Raw genomic sequence first — 18,615 nt, 5'->3', positions numbered from 1 at the left:
CTGGAAGGGAGGCCGGCCGCTCCGTTCCTTCCCTAACTCTGCACCTCGTGCCCTCAACAGGCGCAGCCATGGGGGAGGGGGGGCACGAACCTAGACGGCCCTGCCCCGCGGAGCTCGCAGCTGGGAGCCGAGCATCAAAGCATCCGTGTGTCCGGCTGCACAATACAGCAGATCGAAGATGGTCCCCTGCTGACAATCTCACACGGTTCAGTCTAAGATGGTAGCTGTGATAGGTGCTACCATGAAGAAGATCCGCGGGGACTGGGCGGCAGGGCGAGGTGACAGGTGGGGTCGGCCATGGTAACCATCTGTGTCCTGACAGCAGTGAGAAACAAAGTATTCTGATCAGGGGCTGGGGTGTGGCATGATCTGATAAAGTGACCACCACTTGGTGGAGGATCCCCTGAGGGGCCCGCGGGGAAGCCTTGGAATCAATCACAAAGCCCTCCAGGTGTCGGGCTGGCTGGACAGGATGGAGGACTGAAGCCAGAGGAGTCCTAGGCATTGCGTCCAGCCCCAACCCGCAGAAGTGTGGATGGGTGGGTGGAGTAGGCTATGACCCTGGCTCCCAGGATGGAGCAGGTCCTGAGCCAGTTCCTACATCTGTCCCCGTCCCCCTCCTCACCCCATAGTTTCATAAAGAACCAGGCAGGGCGCCCGGGGGGCTCCGTGGTTTAGTGTCTGCCTTCTGCTCAGGTCGTGATCCTGGAGACCTGGGTCGAGTCCCACATCGGGCTCCCTGCAGGGAGCCTGCTTCTCCCTCTGCCTCTCTCTCTGTGCATCTCTCATGAATAAATAAAATCTTTTTTAAAAATAAAAAAAAAGAATCAGGCAGAGGAAAGACAAGTAGAAAATAACCATATTTAATGACAGTACTCAGTAGAAAAAAAAGGCTTTGTACACACTGTATACACATTTACAGGACTTTGGAGGGTCCCAGTGCTGGGATGAGGGCTGGGAAGGATCTAGCCCAAGTCAGGATTGAGGTATGTTGGGGCTTCCAGGGCCCGGGGTCTCCAGCAGGAAACACTCCCCTCCCCAGCTGAATCTGGACCCTTTGGCCTGGATCCTGGGGAATACATCTCTAGGATCAGCCAGTTCCAAGCACCTACCCGGAGCTGACCCCTCAGGAAAAGGTAGAAGGCCACGGGGCCCCTGGCCCCCCCGCGCCAGCACCCTGTAGGAACCTCACAGCAGGGATCAAATGAGGGCTTCAGCTCCCCCAGCCCTGCTGAGGGGCAACTTGAGGGACAGGGCTGGAGACAGGGCAGCAGGGTTTGCCTGTGACCTGCACAGGTTGGGTGAGGCTGGCCTGAGACCGCCCTCACCCTCAAGTAACGCCAGAGTCTTCTTGCCCAGTTTGAGACCATTGCTGGCAGGTGACCACGACCTGCATGGCCCTCCCTGCAGTCGTCAAGGGGACAGCACCCCCTCCCCAACCCCCTGAGGAAACACAGGCTCTATCCTGTGCCTAGTACCCATAGCTACACAGATGCCCACTGGTCTCTATCCAGTGAGTGGTCTGGCAGGGGTCAGGTGCCCTGAGGGCATCGACATTGTGGTTAGCGGAAAGTGTTGGCAGGCTCGGTACAGCCGAAGAAGTCAGGGCCCACGAGGCGGGGGAAGCCCTCCAAGGCCTTCACCTTCACGGGGTCGAACTTCCAATAGAGGCGACCTCGCAGAAAGTAGGCATAGCCTGAGGAGAGAGGAAGGTCAAGCTGGGGTGAGTAGACAATGGGCCCTGCACCTGCCAGTCAGGCTGTGCCCAGGGACTAGCACAGGGGGAGGTCAGATTGCCAGGGCTTGACTACTGTTGTACTCCTTGAAACTTGTAGGCCCCGGCATGGCCATTGACTTTCCATCCTTCTGAATCCTACCTGTGCACCATGGTCTGATCTGGGCTATTATCCAGCTTAACAGATGCCTGGAGTCTCAGAAACTCAATCCCCACCCCCCAGGAAAGCAAGTAGTCTTCCCCTTCCCCCATCAGTCTACTGCTGTACCTGCCAGCCAGACTACAGACATCCCAAGGCAAGGTGGACGCACGGGTGACCAAGAGCCCCAGAGCCACCACAGCATTGCTCTCCTAGCAGGTCCCAATGTGGGAGAGCCCAGAAGCAAGGCTGAGGGTACGGGGGAGAAAGTACGGGACTAAAAGTCAATCCCACTCTACTCCTTTGAGATTGTGGGAGGCCAGCCAGGTGGTTCGGTGGTGAGGAGCAGGGACTGCCTGGGTGGGAGGCCTGGCTCCCCACTGTGCACCTGATTGGCCCAGTTAGGGACTTCATCACCTGAACTGCTGTTAGCCCCTCTGGAAACTGGCTTCATGGCATGGGTGATGTCAAAGGGCTGTTCTGAGAACTGCATGAGACACATAAGGAGCTTAGCGCTGTGCCTAGAACATCATCGGTCCTCGGTGTGTGGCAGTTACTATTTTACCAGATATGATGGAGGGACCTGGGCAGGTCTCTGGCCCTCAGTCTTCCCATCTGTAGCACGGGGGCATGGCACTGCCCCAGCACGAGGGGGAGGGTGGATGGGGAAAGCACTGGACAGAGGACCTGCGACGAGGAGCTAATGCCCAACCACCACCAAATGAGAGATGTGGTTCTTGTACTGCTGGTACCAGCCACTCCACCCCGACGCACCGTCAGCATCCCGGAAGGCGGCATCAATCTCAGAGGGCACCCCTCGCCAGTCAGTGGCCCGGCGGGGCACGGGGCTGTCTACACGGCGGGTGCTAAGGTGGAAGCGCCAGTAGTCTCTGCCTCCGAAGAAGTAGATCTTGTTCTTCTCGGGGCCCCAGGCCAAGGCGGCCTGGATGGGGGATCCTAGCAGGCCCAGCTCAGAGAGAGGTGCAGGGCCCAGGACTGGCTTCTCTCCATTGTACACCCAATACTGAGCACCTGCAGGAGAGGGGAGGCTGCAACGGGTGTGCCCAACTGTGGCTCCCGGCCACCACCACAGACTTCTCAGCCTCAGTTTCCTTGTCTGTAAAACACTCAGGCCAGTAATCCTGCTCGGCACCCTTATCCCCAGAGGGAAGTTTTAGACCAGTGGGGATAAGCTGCAGAGACGCATGCTCTGGGAGGTACCACAGGAGAAGTTTTTCTAAACAGGAAGGAGGGCTCCTGACCTCCCATTCCTTCCCCAGCACTTAGCTACCTGTGACAAGTGCTTCTGATCAGTCCCCGGGCCGCACCCAGGCTTGGGCCTCTGTTGATGAGGTCCCTGCCCCCTAGAATGTTCCAGGCTCTTGTCTCTCCTAGTTGAAAGTTATAGCACAGGCTCTGGAGTTGCCAGAACTGGATCAAATTCCTGCTCTGCCTTCTCTAAACCATGCCCTCAGGCGAGTCACTTCACCACATCTTTAGAGACCTCCTCTCTAAAGCAGGCATACTAATCCCAAGTACACCCCCTAGGATGGCTTCGAGGGTTGAATGCATGGCCCACTGTGTAACACCCTCAATGCTATTCCCGTCTTGAGAGACACCTCCTCTGGGAGCCTCCCAGGTGCACCCAGAGAAGTAAGCCACACTCTCCCTTGACCCTCCAGCTTCAGGGCACCCTCCCACTGCCCATTAGTTCAGTCTGACTGTCCCTATCCTTGGCCATGATGTTCCTGGCTCCTGGACGTCTCCTGAGCATGAAACCCAGTACCCCTCACCCTGAAAGAACCAAATGTGGCCCTGGGCATCTTCGAAGGCTGCATCCACGGGGCTGGGCAGTCCCTGCCAGTGACGAGAAGCTAACGCAGGATAGCCAGGCTGCAGCCGGCCCCCGCGCAGCCGCCACACGAAGCCCGCCTTGAAGAAGAAGAGCTCGCCACGGATGGTGGAGACTGCATCAAAGGCGATCTCACAGGCGTCTGGTGGGGCTTCCGGCTGGCGTGGGAGAGAAGGGCTGAGAAAGAGCCCACATTGGAGCCACAGAGGCCAGAGGGTGAAGGGAGCTGGGAGCAGGGCCTCACCTCCAGTGGGGCAATCTCGTTGGTGTCCACGCCTGCCTGGGGGCCCACGGCTGGGGGCCTGGAGGTAGGGGCTGTCCGGGGTTGGCCATAGAGGTGCTGGATGCCTCTGCGGTCATCTGGGCTGAGGCTCAGTGGGTAGCGGAAGGTGTAGAAAGGGGACATGAGTGCCTTAGCAGCTGTCGTGTGCTGCAGCCCCAGTGTATGGCCAAACTCGTGGGCGGCCACCTGCAGGAGGTCTGTACCTGAAAAAGGGAGATAGCCCAGAAATTCACAAGCTTCCTGCCGCAAGACACCCAAGCTCCAGAGCCCAGCTCAAGGACCTGTCCCCATTCGCTGTGATCTTCAGTGGTCCCATCTGGAAAATGGGTCCCCTGCCCATACCCTGGTTGTTCCCGATTGTCCAGGTCTCGTCATAGTCGAAGTGGACATCTCCTTCTCGATGGGTCTTGGGGAAAAAGGCATGAGCCAGGATGCCCCCAGGCCCGTCGAATGGCAGGTTGTCCCCATGCCAGTACCTGCGGGTAGGTGGGGCAGAGTCAGTGGCCACTGACAGGTGGGGCTAGTTCCTGGTGGGGTCTTAGGCCACTGGTTCACCTGGTGAAGTCGATCATGATGTCCGCACGACCCTCATGCACCTCGGTGAAGGTGAGTGGTGTCACCTCGCTCCACACCTGTAGGGCCTCTGCCACCGTCTGCCGCACCTGCTCCCGTACCAGCTGCCATGGGAACCGGAGGATCCTGGGGGGAGGAGGAGGGGCCTGGGCCTTGCTTGGGACAGCCCCCCAATGACTGTTGGGCCAGGAAATGCCCCTCAGTGCTCAGAGGGGATGCATGAATGTGGGACACAAGCCAGGTGTGCTCTGGGCTTCAGCTTCCACATGGGAACATCTTTGTGTGGGTTTGTATGTCCTTTGGTACCCACAGGTGTCTGCATTTGGTGGAAAGAATGCAGAATCAGGGGCCCCAAGACCCACCTTCTAGACCTGATTGTGCCACTTACTGTGGGGAGACCCTGGTCCCTTGACCCCATCTGGGCTTCTAATTTTTTTTTTAATTTTTAAAATTTATTTATGATAGTCACACAGAGAGAGAGAGAGAGAGAGAGAGAGAGAGAATGAGGCAGAGACACAGGCAGAGGGAGAAGCAGACTCTATGCACCGGGAGCCCGACGTGGGATTCGATCCTAGGTCTCCAGGATCACGCCCCAGGCCAAAGGCAGGCGCCAAACCGCTGCGCCACCCAGGGATCCCCCCATCTGGGTTTCGATTCCCCACCCAGGGCATTTCTGAGCTCCGATCTGTGTGACACATCACCCTTCACATGCCTTCTGTCCTGGGGCCAACTCCCCACCCACAGGACAAGCCTCAGCTTCTGCATCACTCCCAATGTTACCTGTCCTGCTCGCTCACCACTGTCCCCACCCACGTGGATCCTGAGCTCTGATGGTAGGTCTGAACAATGATCCTTCATTTATCAGAATCCCAGGGCCCAGCACTTATTAGGTCCCCAATAGAGGTTGCCTGGGTGACCAAAGGCCATGCCCTATATGTCAATGGAGCCACCCAGTGTGTGCTGAGACATTTCACATGTTAACAGAGCTACTGCCCCTCTGCTGTGGGCAGGCATGGCTGTGAGAGGGTGTTGTCTGTGTGTGCATCTAAGTTAGGGTTTAGGGAGTTGGTCCACAGATGGTTCGGGGGTCAGCAGACACACAAGTCTGTTAACCACAAAGATCTAGCTCCAAGACATGTCTCAAGAAGCAGAAGAGGGTGGCAGTTCACACACAAACACACAGGTAGAGGTCTAGAGCCTGCTCCCACAGCCGCTGGCCCCTACCTGTAGGTGAGGTCCGTTTTATCCCAGCGCCCGCCTGACAGCACGAAGCGCTTTTGTCGGTTGCGGGCACTCAGTCCATCAGGCGGGTCAGGCACACCGCAGCGGGGAGGCCTGGGGCTGCTGGCAGGCTGGGGAGTGTCCTGGGCAGTAGGGGCAGGTGCCAGGCTGCTGGGACCAGCTTCATGCCAAGGCTGTGGCCCCCTCCTCACAGGGTGGCGGCGGTGTGCATCCTGGGCAGGAGAAAGGATCCAAAGGTTTCATCAGGCCCTGGGTCCTCATGGCCCATCAGCATATCCATGCTCAACCCCAGCCTACCTTGTAGATGGTCAGACTGAGGGTGAGGTGTGCAAGCCATCACACGGCAGGGCCCTTTGGCACGGACTGGCTCAGATTTCCTGAGGCCTTGTTCTGAGGCATCCTGCTGCCTTCCTGCCCCCTCCTGGAGTGTTTGGGCTGCCTATGCAGCCACTTGGGCCAGAAAGGTCTGGGTCAGGGGTGTAGTGTCTGACTACTCTCCGCACGCACCCAGGAATAGATCCTACAAAGCTTTCTAGTAAAGTCCAGGCAAGGTCCTGCTGCTCCCCTACTGGCCCAGAGCCCAGCAAACACCTTTTCTCCTTTCTTTCTTCCTGTCCCTCCTCCACCCATCCCCACCAACTCTGCCCTCTCCAATTAACCTCAGTGGGCTCTCACCCAGGATACCCACCACCACCGCTCCCCAGTGTAGAAGAGCTGTAGCCCCGCAGTGTAGCCTTGATTTGCTTACCTGACAAATGGGGATAATACCTCCCCAGTGTTGATCCATGCTTGGGCAGGGGGGAACAGACAATTACCAGGTGCCCAGCCCCCACCTAGCCCTGCCCTGCTGGAGCCCCAGCACTACAGATGGAGATCCTGACCTGGAGTCTCCACCCACTGCACAATCCAGGGCCGAGGTCGCAGTTTTCAAGCCTGAAACAAGCAGAAGCTTGGAGAGGTTGGGAGACCCTTCGAGGTCACTCAGCAAGGGCATGGCAGGGCCAGATGAGGACCCTGGTGTCCCAGGCAGGAGGCGAAGGCTAGGCTTGGGATACTAAGCAAAGCTGGAGAGGCATGGAGCCATGCCGTCTGTTAGAGACTAAGCACCCATCTGGTCTGGGGCTGACTGGTTTGGGCGGCTGGGGCCTCCCCACAGCCATATTTGGGGTGGGAGCCAGGCCACCCAGGCTCCACCCTCACCCTTAGCCTCTGGCAGTTCTCCCAGGCCCTAGGCATCCCAGGGCTCTGATCATCATGCTAGCAGCCCAGTCTCCCAATTCTGGAGCTACCAATTACTCAACCTCTCAGAGCCACCCAGACTCAACCCCAAGGACACCCCACTTGGGGTCTTCTGAACACGCAGGGGCACAGCTACCTGGGGTACGAGAAAAAGCCTGGACCAGCTTTTTACTTTCAGAGCTTGCTTACTGAATGGTTAGTTAGTTACTTGGCAAAGCCCAGCCTCCCTGCGTTGTAGGTTCCGGTGGATACTGGACTTACAGCCAGTTAAGTCCTTACCACTTGCGGTTCACCTGTATCTAGACTAGGACCCTACCAACAGCTCCACAGACATGCTCTTAGCCTCTGATGGGATCTCTCTCTAACTCCACTCTCATCATCCCCCACTTCTCAGATGAGAAGACAGAGCTTAGAGAAGTTAAGCAACTTGCCCAGGTAACAGCTGGCAGGTGGTAGGGTATCTGTGCTCCCAACCCACTCCCTACCTGCTACCTCTGTTGTGCTCTTCAGGCTGGAGCCACCCTTCCCCTGGAGGAGGGATCCAGGCTGGCCTCACCTTGGTGACAGCTCTCACCAAGAGAAGGAATGGAAAATGATTCTTCCCAGGCACTCTCTCAGCTTATTGAACACCCACTCTCCCACACACACCCCCAATAAAGTGGGGGGTGATACATATGCGAGGTCTCACATTGAGGATGCGAACCCCAGGTTTGTGTACCTAACCATGAGAGCCTACCTCTCTCCTCCCCACACTGCCCCTTTGACTTCCTGGGCAGGAAAGGGTTGCCCCTGTGAGCCCCCAACAGCTCTATTCACACCTCTGGACAGAATTCTCTCATCTCCTCTGCCCTCCAGTGAGGCCTGGAGCAGCGGCTAATGATGGAGGGAGGGTACTGGACACACAATCCTTCCCCTCCTGCCCTCGCCAGAACTAGGTCCATGCCCAGAACCCTGGATCATGGCACTCTCAGCCCAACAGAAAGAGCCACAGTCTGAGATTCGGAGACTCAGCCCAGTCCTATGCCATGGTCACCTGGATGGAGTGACTCTGGGCAAGTCCCCTCCCTCTTTTAGCTTTGACTTCTCTGTCCAGTGGGGATGGCACCACAGCAGAGGGCTTTAAATAATCTCCTTCTCTAATGCCCACTGCGGCGTCTGCCCTGGCCCCACTTCTTGTCCCCGTGGGCTCTCCCCTCCCACACCTAGAAACCTGCTCTTGCCGCATGTGTTACAGCTCCCACCACCCATCTGGGCTCCAGCTCCCCCAAAGTTCCCAGACTAAATCCGAAACAGGAATTACAGCTAGCAGAAGGGAGCTTGCAGGCCCAGAGAAGAGTGACTGAGACAGAGTCATCCCCACAGCCAGAGGCTCATGCTCATTGTCCATGTCACATTCACTGGTCTTGCAGTGGGTAAGTGGAAGGCACTAGAATCAAGGTCTCCTGTCAGATATTTGTATTTTGGAACCAATCACTTAATGGCTTTTAGCCTCAGTCTTCCCATTACTGGGATGGGACACATGCCCCCTGCCCTTGAGACCTCCCACACTTTACCTCTTTGAGTCTTTTCTGGCCTGAGGTCAGGAACCCTAAGTGCAAGGCCTGGCACAGAGCCCCTTGCAGATTCCTAAGATTGGTGTGCTTCGTCTTCCCAAGGCTGCTGGGATTCAGTGAGGTGGGATACCTGGCCTCATCCACAGCCCTGGGAGGGTTGGGAAGCAGGCATCACCACATTTCTCAGAGAAAGAAACGGAGCCCAGAGAGGTCGAGGACTTTGCCCAGGGTCACACAGCAAGTCAAAGAAGAGCTGGGCCTAGACCTGGGGCTTGTGCCTCCCCCACCTCTTCAATTCTTGGCCTGTCTCCAAAACCCACATTCCTGAGAAGTGTTTCTTTTTCCGATGACTTCTCTCCTCCTCCTCCTCAGTCAGGAGCCTCCCTAGGTCTGCCCTGTGGTGGGCACTGAGCTCACTTACCCCGCCTTCCTCTTGGGGGGCACCAAACCACAGCCCCAAACATACTTGAGGAACTTCTCAGCTGACTCCATCTCGAGCTAGAGGCTTGGGGTCAGCACTTGGGTCAATTTCCAATCTAGAAAATGGGAAGCACCCTGTAGAGAGGGGATAAAGGACCCCAAACCAGAAAACTGGTAACTCCAGGAGAGTTTCACCCCCCTCTGAGACTCAGTTTGCTATAGGTCCAACGGGGATAATTAATAACAGCTCTGCCTTCCACAGTCAGCTGGAGGCGATCCTGTTAGGAGGGTCCTTTGTTAGGCTGTGAGAAAGAATGAGGAGCATCACATCATTCTCTGTAGCAGCACGCCACTCTGAGGCTCAGAGAGGCCAAGCAACCTGCCAATTATGCACCAGGCAACAGGCAGGTCCATCTACTGCCCCGCACTGCACCCAATCTTCTTGGGGGGGCCCCTCTTCCCCTGCCGGCTCCAGGAGGGAATCGCACCACCGGGCTGCAGGGTTTTTTCATCAACCCTGAAAACTGTGAACTGGGGTGGATAAATATTTACAGAGCTTTCCTGGCCCTGCTGATGGCAGCCTGGGGATAAACACGGGGAAGGCGACCCCAAATGCTCCCTGTATATCTACAGAGTGACAGCCAACAGCCCAGCTCAGACCCGGCCCCAAGTGACCCTGCACGAGCATCAAAGTGGCAGCCACAGGTGACAGTGTGTGTCCAGCGTGACTGCCTGTGCCCTCTCCTCCCATTACCTCACTTAATCCTCAGTGCCCAGCAGTGGGCACCGTTATCTCCTACCCACCAAGACCGAGGGGGTGACCCAGAAGGACTCACCTAGGGCACATGGTTCAAACCCGCATCTCTCCAATTCCTGAACCCGGGGGTCAACTGGCTACCCAGGGTGATTCTGGACTCTGCCCCAAGTTCAAGGGACTGGGAGGAGTTGGTAAGAGGCAGAGCCTCCAGACTGAGATGCCCCCTTCCCTAACCCACCCATGCGATCTTCTTCTGCTCCCATAACCAGGATGAGGCAAGGCTGGGCAGGGCAGAGCCGGTGGGACTGGGCAGAGGGGGCCCAGCTGGTCAGCCCTCCCTCCCTCGTCTCCTGCCTGTCACACATCCTAATGCTCCCATCCCTGCCTGAGTTGTCTGGATGCCGCAGCTGGGGTCCGAGGGGTCTGTGGGCTCCGCATGGCCACCCTTGTGAGGGGTCCCTCGAGGCCCCCGGTGGGCACACACAGGCAGTCACACAACACCCGGTGACTGCCCTTCCGCTAGCCACTCTGCTGCCCTCTCTCAGACTGCCTTCTCTCCTGATCACACATTCTTCTCTCTTCCCTTTCTCTCCCCACCCCCTTCCTTTCTGAGGGTCTCAGCTGGCCACTCCGGGCTCTTCTTACTTTCTCTGTCTCACACACACACACACACACACACACACACACACACACACACACCTCTCACACTCATGCTGTCCTGGCTTCACACCTCCCAAACTTGCCACTTGGAGGTGCCCAGGTGGTGCCACCTCTTCCGACTTGCACCCCATTTGCCCCAGAGCAGTGCTGCCCTCCAGCTCTTCCTTAATCCTCCAGCCACGGGCACCCGTGGAGGTGTGCTAACCGAAGGCCACACACCTGGAGGCTGACACCAGCCCGCGGCTTTGTCTCCGCGATGAATAGGAGGCCCTGTGACCACTCCCTCTGCTACCTGGCCCAGCACGCAGCCCAGCATCTGCAGCTGGGGCGCCCGGGAGCAGGTCCCCACGCTGGGAGGGGGCGTGCGTCTAGCGCCGAGTCCCGCCTCACCAGCCTGAGCGATCCCGGCGCAGGCTCCACTTGCACACCTCCAGGGACGGGAAGCTCACTATCTTTCACGGCCACAGGGACTCAGAAAGCGTTTCGGGTAACGGGCCACTGCGGGCCACCCCGGGCGCCCCCGTGGGTCCAGCTCGGCCACCGGGCCCAGCCCGCGTGCCGGCACCTCCTCGGCGAGGAGCGGCTGGCCGGCGGCGGGCACTCACCGGGGGCCGCGGGGCCCAGGCCAGCAGCGGCGGTGGCGGGAGTAGCAGCAGCAGCAGCGGGAAGAGGAGGGCGCGCAGGGCCGCGCCGCGGAGCCGGGGGGCCTGAGCCATCCGCCCCGGGGCTGCTGGGCCTGCTGGGCCGCGCCGGGCCGCCGCCCCTTATAGCCTCCGCCCCGCCCCCGGCCCGCCCCGGCCCCGCCCCTCTCGCCTTTTGTTCTAAACTCTCCCGGTGGCTGCCGCGGCCTGGGTGGGGGAGGTGGACGCGGAGGGGCTGGCCCGGCTGGGGCAGGAGGCCGAGACCCAGTCCTTCCCAGGGTCAGGCTTAGCCTGAGATCTCAGAGGCGACCCAGTCCACCTGGTGCTACTCCGGGCCTCAGTTTCCCCGCTGTGCTGTGGGCTTCACTCTTCCTGGGCTCCATCCCCACCTAGTCTCCCCGGTGGCCTGACCTTTGACCTACTGCTAGCCTATGACAGGTGGTTGTTCCCCCAGGCAAGTTCTCCCACCATTTGGAGCCTTAGCTGATCCACCTGGAAGATGGCACAATAGCCCTTGTGAGACCAGGGATGTGTGCCAGGGGAAACTGAGGCAGAAGGAGGCGACTGGCCAGCCCCCCCCAGCTTAGAACAGAACTCTAGACAATTTATAAACCGAAAAACTGAGGGCCCAAGAGAAAAGGACCAGATCAGGCTTTCCCATCCCAGCAGGCAAGTGGGAGGGTTGGGAGGGAGGGTGCTATCAGTAGGTTGAGGCAGGTGGGGGGCCAGTGCCTGAGTGGGGCTCTGGAGGCCCAACACACTAACATGCTCCATGGCCCTAGGGGCCAGCCTCCTGAGACTTGACAGAGAGGAGGTGAAAGTCAAAGGAGATGGTGGTGTCCTATTCTGTAAGGGATCCTCCACTTTCATGACCTGGGGCCCCACTTCTTCACTAAGGCAATCTGCTCCATCGTGGGCAACTCTGCAGAGCCCAACCTGGGACAGTGGCTCCCATCCTGGCAGGCAGAGTCCTGAGAGGCTGCAAGGTGAGGCTGTGGGTACCCAGCCTGGGCCTAAGAAGGGAAGGAGGTGAGGAGGACAATCAGGCCCACTCATCCCCTCCCTCCAGGTTCCAATCCAGGGAGGCCTCATAGCCTCTCCAAGGAAGGTCCATAGAGACTCCTAGAGGCTCAGAAGAGGAGAGACAAGACACCAGCGATCTTTATTACCTAAAGTGTTAGCAATCTGTTCCTTTAAAGTTACTCACTTTAACTTGGGGTGATCTCATCCTCCCTACCATCCCGGTGCCACCAGGCCTCCTATGGGCACATGGGACAGTGATAGGGGAGGGTAAAGAAATCAGAGCTCCTCCTTAGGCAATAATATGATCACTCAAAAGAAATAATAAGTAAACTTCAAGTTCCTGAAGGGCTGGGAAGCGTCCTAAATCCGCGCCTCCCCCGGCCTGGAACCAAGGTGGTAAAATCGCAAGGCCACAGATTCAAACCCGCAGAAACGCCTCCGGGCGCCCAAATCAGAGCCTTTGGGATGGGCATTTTTTGTTTGCCGCATAAATGCCCTCGATGTCCGCCGCTGCGTCCGTGCTGCAAAGCAGGGTGTCAGGCGGGGCGCTGGGCCGCATGGGGGGGCTCCATCCCACCGCAGGAGGGTGATGCGCGAGACTGCCCAGGGTTGCCGCGCATTCGGGCCGGAATGGAGTCGGAGAAAGGCTTCGGACGCCCCCTGGCGGAGGTTCTGGGTTCAGGTTGTCCAGGGCCTTCCTCGGGCTTGTTTCTTCTCCGCTCTATCCCTCCCCGCGTCCCCCCCTCGCCCCCCACCCCCGAGGCCGCAGGAGGGGGGGTCCGGAGCCTGGCCTGGCCCCTCGTGCCCCTCCCGTGCTGGCTTCATCCGATCCCCTCCCTATTTCTCCCCTGGCTCTGGGACAGCAACAAACTCCGCTCCCCGCCTTCGATGGTGGGTTGTTTGCTTTTTTTGAAGGTTTTTTAATTCACTTATTCATGAGAGACACAGAGAGACGCAGAGACACAGGCAGAGGGAGAAGCAGGCTCCTTGCTGGGAGCCACGACTCTGGGATCGAGACCTGAGCCAAAGGCAGACGCTCAACCGCTGAGCCACCCAGGTGCCCCTCCGTGGTGGTTTTGGAAGGGACTCGACTCGGGCCGTCGCCCCGTGTCGCCCCCGAGTCAGCCCTGGGCATTTGCAGCATTGACCCGGTCCCAGGAGCACACGGCCGGCCCGGCGCAGGCAGGGCGCGCAGACCGGGCGACCCTGGGCGCTCGCGGAGGTGCAGGCGCCCGCGCTCGGCCACGCCCCGGGGCGTGTCTCCCCAGGCCCCGCCTCCCCGCGCCCGCGGGGTTAGCCGAGCCGGTGCGTCCGCGGGACCGAGCCGCTGTGGCTGTCGCCGTCTCCGGCTGCCGCCGTCTCCGCCTGCGCTAGGCAGATCTCGCCGCCGCCACCATGCCCCGGGGGAGCCGCAGCGCGGCCGCCCGGCCTGCCAGGTGCGCGCGGGACCGAGGGGGGGTGGAGCGCGGGGACTCCCGCCGGGGCGCCGCGGCGTGACCTTGACGGCGGCTGCGCCATCTTGGGGGGAGGGGCGGGGCCGCAGTCGCGCCTGGGTCGGTGGTCGCGCGTCCTCGGGGAGAGGGGGACGGGCTTGGTGGCCGGGAGCTGCTCCCAGGTGGGCGGGCGGCGGGGACTAACCCTACCCCTTGCCCGCAGCCGCGCCGCCGCGCCCTCTGCGCCCCCGCCCGCGCCCCCGCCGCCCTCGGCCGCCGCCGCCGCCGCCGCCGCCCCGTCGGGCCAGCCCGGCCTGATGGCGCAGATGGCGTCCACGGCCGCCGGGGTGGCGGTGGGCTCGGCTGTGGGGCACGTCGTGGGCAGCGCCCTGACCGGAGCCTTCAGCGGGGGCAGCTCGGAGCCCGCCCAGCCCGCCGCTCAGCAGGTGAGCTCAGGAGAAACCGAGGCCAACTTCTGCCCAGGCCCCGCGGCCGGAGCTGCTGGAGCGCCCAGCGACTCGTGCCCTGGCGGGTCGGAGCTGCCTGGGCCTAGACTTCTCCCAGGAAGGGTCGTCTTCCTCACCCTGCTTTTGGCCTCCTGTCACTCACGGGCAGGCTCTCCCTGCCCCTTACCTGAGGCCACGGTCCCTGGACAACCAGGGATCAACCGGCCCTTTAAGAATGGGGAAACCAAAGCCCCGCGGTGCGAGACTGGCCCAAGGTAACCCAATCCTAGTGGAGGTGAGAGCTGTTGAAGTTCTGAGTCCCGGCCCTCCCTATTCCCAGCTTATGCCCTGTAGTCCGGACATCCCAAGGGCAAGGGATAGCCAGCAGCTCTGGGCCTTTTTTCTGCTCACCTGTCCCCTACTGGGCACCCGACAGGCCCTGAGCCAAATGTGGCTTAGTGGCAGGGTCAGGGGTCAAAAGGATCGTTAATGGCTGAGCCTGGAATTGGCTACAATTTGCGGAGGTGGGGCTTATATTCCAAGAGTACAAGCACAACACTTCGTTTTTCTAGATCCTTCTCTCACCTCTCAGGCCCTCCTACCTGCTCAGGGAGCCCGTATTGAAGCAGTTGAGAAATGCTGTCCATACTGGCACTAGCATCAGCTCAGTGGGTTTGACAGGACTGTGGGCTCCTTCTGTTACACAGATGGAGCAGCCGAGGCTAGACAGGGCAGGCTGGCCCTGAGTCACTCAGCCTGCCAGGGATCCCGGGGGCACCTGGGCTGGGGGTGTGGGGAGGGGCAGGCCGCCCCCAGCTGGAACCCACTTCTGGGTGCCAACCTGGAGCTCACCTTGTTGCCTCTTTTGCCATACGCTAGGCCCCCACCCGCACTGGGCCTCAGCCCCTGCAGATGGGGCCCTGCGCCTACGAGATCAGGCAGTTCCTGGACTGCTCCACCACTCAGAGTGACCTGTCCCTATGTGAGGGCTTCAGCGAGGCCCTGAAGCAGTGCAAGTACAACCACGGTGAGCAAGCAGCCCCTGACCCAGGCAGGAGCAGGAGGGGCAGTCCCTCTTCCTGCACCTGTAGGCTAACCACCAGCCTGTGCCACCCCTCTCTCTGCAGGTCTGAGCTCCCTGCCCTGAAGAGACAGGTACGGATTGGTGCAGATCCCTGAGCCAACCCTGCACCCACCTTCACCCCTTCACCGACAGCCGGACCATGACCTCAGATTGTACCCATGTAGCTGGGATTGGGAATGAGGAGGGGAGTTTCTCACCCCACAGATGACCGGAGACGCAAATGTGCAATTAAAAGAGTTTATTTTAGACCATAGCCTACTGTGTGCCCTCTCACTAGCCTGTCTGCTGGGGTGGGGTCAAAGGAGCATGGATGGATGTCCCTACCTGAAGCTGGCATCCAGGGTGGGGAAGGGGGAGGAGCCCTGTTGTAATCTGATGACCTTGGACAGTCCAAATAGGAGTGAGGCATTAGCAGAGACCCCAAGGGCATGACTCTGGGGACTGGAAGCCCTGGAGGAACCTGTTGTCTTCCACTCTCAGAGATACTTGCCCCCTTCACCCTCCTTGTCCCTTCTGCCTCTGGATCCCTTTCTCTGCACCCAAAGGGGCCCCTTTGGTCTGTGACCTTGTCCCTCCAGCTGATGTAACTTCTCAGTAAGTCTAGATTTTGCAAGAAGAATGCCCCTGGGCTGCTCTTTGGGCCTGATCACACACGGCAGAGGTCACAGCCAACCCCCTTGGATCAGAGTCCAGCTCAGCCGCTTGGCCGTGATGTGCCAGGTCACGGGACCTGCCGGAACAGAGGACAGATTTCACTATCACATGCTCTTTGCTGCCACCTTCGTTGAGTTCATCAACTGTGCATTGAGCACCTACTGCATGCCAGGCTCTACTCGATATCTCCAGGGCACTGAGGACGCTCCTACCCTTGGGTACTTAGAGTCCAGTGGAGTGGTGGGATGTCTCTTGGTGCAGTGTGTTCCACCTTGTGGGTATTAGTGTGTGTGTGTTTGCGGGGGTAGGGGTGATCTCGGTGTTTGGGGTCTATGTCTCAGCACACATAAGCCTGTCCCGTGGGACTTGGGGGTGTGATCATCCCCCCAGGTGCCTATGTCTCCTCCTTACCTGGCTGGCTCCTGGCCCCCACTAGCGTGTCCTGGATGGCAGGGAGCCCATCCTGCGTGATCTTGAAAGGGGGCCTTGCTCCTGATGGCCACGCCGTGTGCTCGTGCGCCTCCTCCGACCATCACTCGTGGGGTGTAGGCCTGACAGGCAGTGAAGCTCCTCTGGAAGGCCCAGGAAGCCTTACCTATGGGTGCTAGGGAGAAGGTGCACCTTCCCCCTGGGGCTCAACTGTGACACTCACCTGCTAGCTCTGGATACTGGTCATCCAGATTCTCCAGTAGGGACTCATAGCGGGTGGGGGCCCCACCTTCCCCCTCTGTGGAAGGAGTAAGACCCAATTCCTGACTGGCCTGGTGGTCCCCACCTCTACCTTTCACTCTGGGCCTGGCTGAGGTCAATAAGGCATTTGATGGGAAGGGTCAGGGCTAGGTCCTTGCCAAAGTAGGGGGCTGGCCAGGGCCTTTAGTGGTCTCTGGACTGCTGTCCCCCCATCCCATCAGAACTCCAGGGGGAATCTTGGGCCCCACTTACTAATGATCTTCACAAGGACATAGGTCCCACGCTCCTGCAGCCGGGGGCTGCCCATGGAAGGGGCCTGGGAAGCCCCCTCCAGTCTCTCATCCAGGCTTACCAGATGCCCATCCTCAGCCAGGAGGGCAATGGTTGCTGGGAAGATAGGGAGGCAAGGCCAGGCTGGCACCTCTGCCTGGAGGCCCTTGGCCCCTCCTCCCCAGCACCCTTCCCTGCCGCCTCACCATCTGGAGGCACCTGCCCTCTCTGCCTCAAGTGGGCGGTGAGTGTCACCAGGCTGCACCAGGTGTTCACCAGCTCCCAGCAGCCAGCTGTAGGGGCGGGGTAGAGGTGAGTGAATGGGCCCCTCTGCTTCCCCCAATCTGGGACCATCTGTCTCCCTTTCATCTCTTTTTTAACCAAAGCAGGGAATAGGGCTCCAGGATTAAGACTGTACCCTTTTCCATCCATCTCTTGAGATATTGGTGACCAGGGCACACAGCTCCTGCCTCCTGCACTGGATGCCCCCCCTCCTGCTCCAGGGCTGCCTCTGCACAGGACCTCCCTCCAGCACCAGACCCCCCACCTCCCACCAGAAATCCAGGAATCTGCAACTGTGGCTAGAGCTTTAGGTGTCTGATGTGCCTGCCCTGAAGCTTGAGGACCACCGACCAAATTAGAGATTGCATAATTTAAAAACACACCCCAGGGTGATGTGGGTGCTCTCCTAGAGGAACCCATAGGAATTTCCCAGGATGCAGCCATCGGGGTTGCCTCTCAAGGGACTCCAAGCATTCACTCTGCCTCCTCATTGAGCTGTTTCCCTAAATTGCCCCATCCTCTTACCCAAGTGGATCCCCTTTCCCCACATTGCCTCCCCAATCTCCCCAGAGCAGAGGGAAGCAAACCTCTGAATGTGCCATCCTCTACTCACCTGTAGGGACAGGGGACCCCACTTACCTCCAAACATCACTTTGATAAACATGGCTGCAGGGGAGAGGAGACATATGTGGGGGCTTTGATCCCCTAACCCCCGACTTCCTGAGTAAGGAAGGATCTGTGGCTGAGGCCTGCCAGGAAATGTGTATGTGTGTGGGGATCGGTGGGTGGATCCAGGCTTGGGTCCTTGCTTGGCCACTCTTGGGGCTGGACACCAGTGTAGAGGGGTCCCTGCAGCTAGTCTAGGACCATTGGCCTCCTCTTCTCCACCCCCGCCTGCTCAGTCCAAGCAGCCAGAGGAGACTGAGGCCCTCACAGCTTCCAAGCTGGTCTCCATGGCAGTGGCAGCTGCCAAGTCATCTAGGCAGGAAATGCCTTCCCCCACAGTATCCCAGTAACAAGATCTGGGGCGGGAGTATGGGCACTCCCTAAGGCAGGGCTGCAGTGGGGCCTCAAGCCTTGTGGTCCAGGGTTGGCCCAAGACCACACCTTCCTCCCCTCCCCCCAGTAGAGACCAAGCTCCCAGGCTGAAAGAGGGGGAGATTCCTGGATGGGGGTCCCTGGCCCTGGAAAAAACCCCACTAGGAGCTGGTAGGGCTGTGGCCAGGGCAGAAGTAGGGGAACCTCACCAACCTTGCGGTTCCCTACCTTCTCCAGGCCTGCTTCCTTGTGCTGGCTGTCTTTCTCTCCCCCTCTGCCCTCCCCCTCACCTCCGGCCTCCCCTCTCTTCTCTGTTTCGCTCCTTGTTTGGTCAAGTTTATTGAGGTATGATGCACATACAGTAAGATTCACCCTTCTCCAAGTTTTGACAAACCTCATAAAGCCACCACCACAGTCGGGAGGCAGATCACTTCCCTCACCCGCCAAAATTCCTTTAGGCTCCCTTTATAGTTGATGCCAGTCCCTAGCAACCGCTGCTCTGTGTTCAGCCCCTGCCTTTTCCAGAATTGTATAAAGGGAATCACACAGCATGGGGCCTTTGGAGTCTGGTTTCTTTCACTTAGCATGAGACTCACTCAAT

General features: G+C 59.3%; 3 protein-coding genes across 4 annotated transcripts; 1 reads left to right on the top strand and 2 right to left on the bottom strand.

Annotated features, from left to right (window-relative positions):
• Nucleotides 1-847: 847 nt before the first annotated feature.
• MMP11 (matrix metallopeptidase 11) lies at nucleotides 848-11,186 on the bottom strand. 2 transcript variants are annotated; one of them, XM_055323086.1, is made up of 8 exons: nucleotides 11,059-11,186; nucleotides 5,807-6,036; nucleotides 4,565-4,708; nucleotides 4,352-4,485; nucleotides 3,971-4,212; nucleotides 3,668-3,884; nucleotides 2,649-2,906; nucleotides 848-1,696 (listed from the first exon to the last, which is right to left on the bottom strand). In XM_055323086.1, the coding sequence occupies exons 1-8, from the start codon at nucleotides 11,167-11,169 to the stop codon at nucleotides 1,563-1,565; spliced, it is 1,470 nt and encodes a 489-aa protein (XP_055179061.1). In that variant the 5' UTR covers nucleotides 11,170-11,186; the 3' UTR covers nucleotides 848-1,562. The 2 variants fall into 2 exon arrangements, with proteins under 2 accessions (XP_055179061.1, XP_055179062.1); XM_055323087.1 differs by lacking the exon at nucleotides 11,059-11,186 and adding an exon at nucleotides 6,573-11,051.
• A 2,214-nt stretch (nucleotides 11,187-13,400) lies between these two features.
• CHCHD10 (coiled-coil-helix-coiled-coil-helix domain containing 10) lies at nucleotides 13,401-15,333 on the top strand. Its single transcript, XM_055322848.1, has 4 exons — nucleotides 13,401-13,553; nucleotides 13,774-13,996; nucleotides 14,876-15,023; nucleotides 15,124-15,333. The coding sequence occupies exons 1-4, from the start codon at nucleotides 13,513-13,515 to the stop codon at nucleotides 15,141-15,143; spliced, it is 432 nt and encodes a 143-aa protein (XP_055178823.1). The 5' UTR covers nucleotides 13,401-13,512; the 3' UTR covers nucleotides 15,144-15,333.
• Nucleotides 15,334-15,651: 318 nt separating this feature from the next.
• Nucleotides 15,652-17,640, bottom strand: CUNH22orf15 (chromosome unknown C22orf15 homolog). The gene is made up of 6 exons (XM_055323236.1): nucleotides 17,616-17,640; nucleotides 16,901-16,987; nucleotides 16,677-16,811; nucleotides 16,387-16,461; nucleotides 16,146-16,306; nucleotides 15,652-15,810 (listed from the first exon to the last, which is right to left on the bottom strand). The coding sequence occupies exons 1-5, from the start codon at nucleotides 17,638-17,640 to the stop codon at nucleotides 16,167-16,169; spliced, it is 462 nt and encodes a 153-aa protein (XP_055179211.1). The 3' UTR covers nucleotides 15,652-15,810; nucleotides 16,146-16,166.
• Nucleotides 17,641-18,615: the final 975 nt, after the last annotated feature.

This window comes from Nyctereutes procyonoides, unplaced genomic scaffold (genome assembly GCF_905146905.1).
Source record: "Nyctereutes procyonoides isolate TBG_1078 unplaced genomic scaffold, NYPRO_anot_genome, whole genome shotgun sequence".
Classification (NCBI taxonomy): domain Eukaryota; kingdom Metazoa; phylum Chordata; class Mammalia; order Carnivora; family Canidae; genus Nyctereutes; species Nyctereutes procyonoides.
The sequence above is the reverse complement of the archived record's forward strand: the minus strand, read 5'-3'. Positions and strand labels throughout refer to the sequence as shown.